The 4805-nt window shown below is 35.7% G+C and overlaps 1 protein-coding gene across 1 annotated transcript in view; it reads right to left on the bottom strand.

Annotated features, from left to right (window-relative positions):
* Positions 1–4805, bottom strand: part of LOC102255881 (chromosome unknown open reading frame, human C10orf107) — a 110721-nt gene that overhangs the window by 75657 nt on the left and 30259 nt on the right. The window contains exon 5 of the mRNA XM_014538740.1: positions 2185–2257. Coding sequence (XP_014394226.1) covers positions 2185–2257 — 73 coding nt within the window. The remainder of the gene's footprint in view (positions 1–2184; positions 2258–4805) is intronic.

Genomic DNA, 4805 nt, shown 5'->3' with positions numbered 1-4805 from the left:
AGAGGGGAGCTATGGGGGAAAAAAGAGGAACAACTGTAATAATCTGAACAATAAAGATTTAATTAAAAAAAATGATTTACTGAAACATGCCTCCTATGATCTAAGAATAACATGAAATTCCTTGATAAAAGTGAGTAGAAATAGCTAGAAACAATCATTAAATTTAAAAAAAAACACAAAAATTCAATTTTCTTTAAACTAAAACCAAAGAAAAGTAGGAGCATGATTTATTTATATTCCTATTAATAATTAAAATTAATATTTATCAATATTCTTAGAGGTGATTTATGTGTTTTGGTCTTATCTTCCATCCATTAATTTAAAAAAAAAACAACACTAAATTTGATCAGTTATTTAGTTTGAATGCTTGCCTGAGAGTTAAATTTAGAACATTGTCATGTGGCCCTTGTTTGTTTCCAGAGCTCTGAGGTCAGCATGAATAGTCACATTAGGGGGGCAGGTTCTTGCCTCCTCCGTAAAAGATTGTTAATGAAAAAAACACACAGATATTTGCACAGAGTTATGAGATAATTTTAAAATCCCATAAAATATTATACTATAATAACTGCTTTGGTTAATCCTTTAAAAATCCATGAGTGATCTAATTCTTGAAGATCCACTATCTTCTTAAAGATAATTTTTATAGTTCTGGTCAGCTTGCAGAAAATACAAGACAATGGCAAATAAGGAGCCAATCCTTGTCCGATTTCTCCACTTTATCTTTCCGTGAGCATAAATGTCACCTAAATATATCCTTACAGCAGAGAAGAAAGGCATGATTGTGCAATTAACAAAGGGAAAAGGTAGTTCTTTATGAAATTTTCCTTGATAATTCTAAATATTTGCTTATGCTGCTGTTGAAGCCACTAACATTTTCCCAAAGTTTTGCTGAATAGATGAGATAGGATCGTATTCCAAACTGATAATTATTGCAACACTGTCACACTATATGATGTAATTCTGAAATGGAAACGTTTTCAGTGAAACTTTGTCAAGTGACATTTAAGCTACCAGGATCTTGCAAAGAAGAAATTTTAAGGAAACTCAAAAGCAAAAGGGTTCCTTGTTTTCCTCCAGCTCACTTTTAAAAGGGCACCATTAGAACAAGTATCCAAATGGAGGGTGAGTGATGGTGACTGAAATGTTTATGAAATAAGCAATTTATAAACAGTAGAATAACAATGCTCTGGCACATTCCATCTGGTTCTTAATATCAGGAAAATTATAAAGATAACATAAATATCCCCTTATTCACTGTTTATTTGCAAACATGGCCACTCCTATCCCTTACACTTTTAGGCAATGTAGTCTCCTAAAGTAGTAGAGTACCTAAGAAACACATTTTAATGGCATTTTTAGTCTCCTTAAGATATTCCCTTACACATATTCATTTCTGGCCTTTATAAATATGTGATTATATGTAAAGCTGCTCAAAAGTGTCTCCTGGTAAACCAGTGACCATAGAGTTTCTATTTTACGCACTGCCACTGAATCACTGAAGTAGTGTTAACTGAGAGACTACTATGTCCTTCATTATACTGCATGCTGTGGTAGAAATACAGCACATGACCCTTTTCTTCAAGGAAATTACACTCAGGTTATATTGACAATATCAATCCACAGGGAATAGTTAGAAAAACATGTAACAGTGCATTTATGTGCTAATTGGTGTGGTAAAAGTAGCCAATATTCAGCAAAAAGAGATCACTTGGAATAAAATAATAGAATGCGATTAAAGAGTTTGCCTAAACCCTTCCTTTGCAACACGATGCAATTAAGGAAGGTTTGTTTCATTGAGGAAGTAGGACTTGAATTAAGCCTTAAACGAGTAGACGGAAAATAAATGTGCAATTAGAAGAGATTTAACTGAATTAATTTATCTCACTTTTCCTGATTTTATTTTTATGAAGACATACATACCCTAACCATTTGAGCTTTGTCAAAGAATTAATCCATAAATACACAAAGTATATGTGTTTAACAATGCTGTTAATGCCAAGACAGCTTATTTTCTTAATCCAAAGTCACTTTATGTGATTATTCTTTTTGTAAACTACTAGTTGGTTATATTAACACTTGAGTAATCTTGACAAGAAGTTGCTTTAAGCAGTTAAAGATCCAGATGCTGATCAGCATGCATTAAGTGATTCAGCTTAATTGGTGCCATCTAGATAAATTACTTACCTCAGCTCCTATCACAATTTCCTCCCTGGTAGAGTAGAACAGAAACTCATATAGCTTGTAGTGTTGAAATAAGCTGAAATATAAAACAAATGTGCGACTGTGAAACATTTATTTCAGGAAAAAAGGCAAATATGTAAGAATGTTTATTAAAGGAAAGTTGTTCATATTGACCAAGCTAAAGACCTTAAACACTACTATGGAGTTAACTCCTCCTTTATTCCAAAATAAATTTATTTAATTTATAAGTACTAAGAAATTAAAGGTTTACTTTCTGAGACATTGACAATATACCAGTACCTAAAATAATATCAGTAAATTAACTGTGATGAGTAGATAGGTTTGGAATAAGGGAGCAATTATATTCACCTTAACATTTCCTGGCTTACAACTAAATAACACCAAACTTCACATTATTTTAATTTTGTTCCAAACTGGAGTCAGTTTCCTTTGGCATAAATGGCATGGAATTCTACAATCTACTTTCATATCAATTACTTCTTCTCACGTTCTAAAATCTGTTTCAAGATTAAATTAATCTCTGATAACTTGAAAAATGATGCAACATGAACTAAAATCCATTTAGAAGATGTCTGATTTTCTTGCAGAATATTTGATCATACATCAAAGAGAGGAATTAATTTAAGGAAGATTATTTCTTCTATTCCTACCCTAAAGATCAAGTGGTTAGTGTATAAAAGATCCAAAACACATATTTCTAGTATGTTTAAAGATCTCAGCAATGTATTATTAAAAGTTAAAATTTTACTGAAGGGCTGATTTCTAATATCCTGTTTGTGATAATATTTGAATTTTTCTAATTCTCTTCCTGCTGGTTGGGAAAATTAATAGACTCATAATACAGCAAAAAACCCAAGAACAAAAAATTGTCTTAGTGGTTTCTCTTTCACTCTGGTCTTTTGCTATTTAAGAAAATTGATTTTAATATAACTGAGAAATTAACATTTGCAAAATGTAGCTACAGAGCATGTATAATAATGGCTTCTTCTGAATGCTGTAATGAATCAAAGTTTCAATTCATTTGAAATCAATGAAGAAATCCTCAGGCAGCTGGGTCTCTCTGAGTTATATTTGCAGTTGATCTCACGACTAACACAATCCATTAAAAAGTGATGGGTGTGCAGACTCACTCAGTATTTTTTGGGGGTGGGGTGGGGAGAAGGACCTTATACATTTACTAGTAAATTAGTCATCAACATTCAAAAAACTAACTTAGCTTTTGACATTACTTTGATTTGTTGGCTAGAACATACATCAAGATTAGTGAAGTTTGATGATTCAATGAAACAAAATAAATTCAAATTCTCCATCCTTACATTGCTTACCTAGAGAAAGCTTTAAGGTTAAAAAGGTTACACTGATATTGAGTAGATAAAGTAAAAACTGTATTTTGTAAATAGCTTGGCTTCCTCTCAGTGAATTAGTATAAAATTTTTCTTTTCCAATTCAAAGTTAATTCATAAGTCTTCCTGAAATTTCATCATCTTTCAGCATTATTCTCCTCATTACATGTAGTGATTAGATTTTCCCATGACAAAGGGAAATTCGTGACATGGATGCAGTGATCAAAGATGTAAGGCTGGGGTGAGGGCATTACTAGGGTGAGACAGAGGAGGGGAGGGAGGCACTTACTCAGGGGCAGGTCAAGTTGCCACCATTGCCCCACACTGGTCCTCACCTGGGTTGGGGTTCTCTGATGACCTCCCATGGGAGCAAACTGTGACACCTCCACAATGAGAGTAAATTTCTTCCCTCTTGTGGGAAGCCACCTATTGTCTTCACTAGCAGAGAGGTGTGGACAAGGAACCCTGAAGGCTGGTGACCCTTGAAGCCCTGGCAAAGGTCAGGGCTATGCACCCACTGTTTAGTTGAGACAATGGTAGCAGAAGCAACTCCCCCACCAGATAGTCATTAAATCCTTACTGATGAGATAGTCTGCCTGCTACTGGAACTTGCCTGCCTAAGGGCTATGGGTGGATCCCAAATTAAATAAAAAGATGGCGAGGCCTGAGCACAAGCAAAGTCCATCCTCTTGGGATGGGCTCTCACCTGGCCCCCAATTTCCAAATTATTATCTCTTGTCTCTTTCATTTGCGTGTGGCCCCTCTTCCAGATCCTGAACCCTGAACCACGCGGGGCGTGGGGGAACACATACATACACATCAACACACCTCTTCCTTTAGATTTCCCACTGACTCAAGCCTTAGATTACTTTGCTAAACAGCTTGTCTTAGTCATAAATCAAAGACGAAATACCCAGAATGAAAATGGGTCAAGGCATCTGACCCCATGCCAGAAAGTTCAATTCCTTGTTGTGCACAAAGGGGCAGTGTTGATTTTCTCATACTGCATACATGCCTGTGCACATTACCTTCACCCAATTGCAGGGGATAGGTAGAATACACAATGAAAGATGTATGCTTCCAGATATATATCCAAATTATGTCCTATATTAAAAAGCTGCAGCAGTATTTATATTTATACTAGAGGCCCGGTGCATGAATTTGTGCATGGGGGATGTCTGGCGGGCCCCTCTGCCTGGGGGCCGATCGGGCCGGGCTGGTGGTGGGGAGAGGACACCGGAGGTTGGCTGGCTGGCCCCG

Source organism: Myotis brandtii, unplaced genomic scaffold (genome assembly GCF_000412655.1).
Source record: "Myotis brandtii unplaced genomic scaffold, ASM41265v1 scaffold196, whole genome shotgun sequence".
Classification (NCBI taxonomy): domain Eukaryota; kingdom Metazoa; phylum Chordata; class Mammalia; order Chiroptera; family Vespertilionidae; genus Myotis; species Myotis brandtii.
Note: the sequence above shows the minus strand (reverse complement) of the source record. Positions and strands in the feature narration are given on the sequence as shown.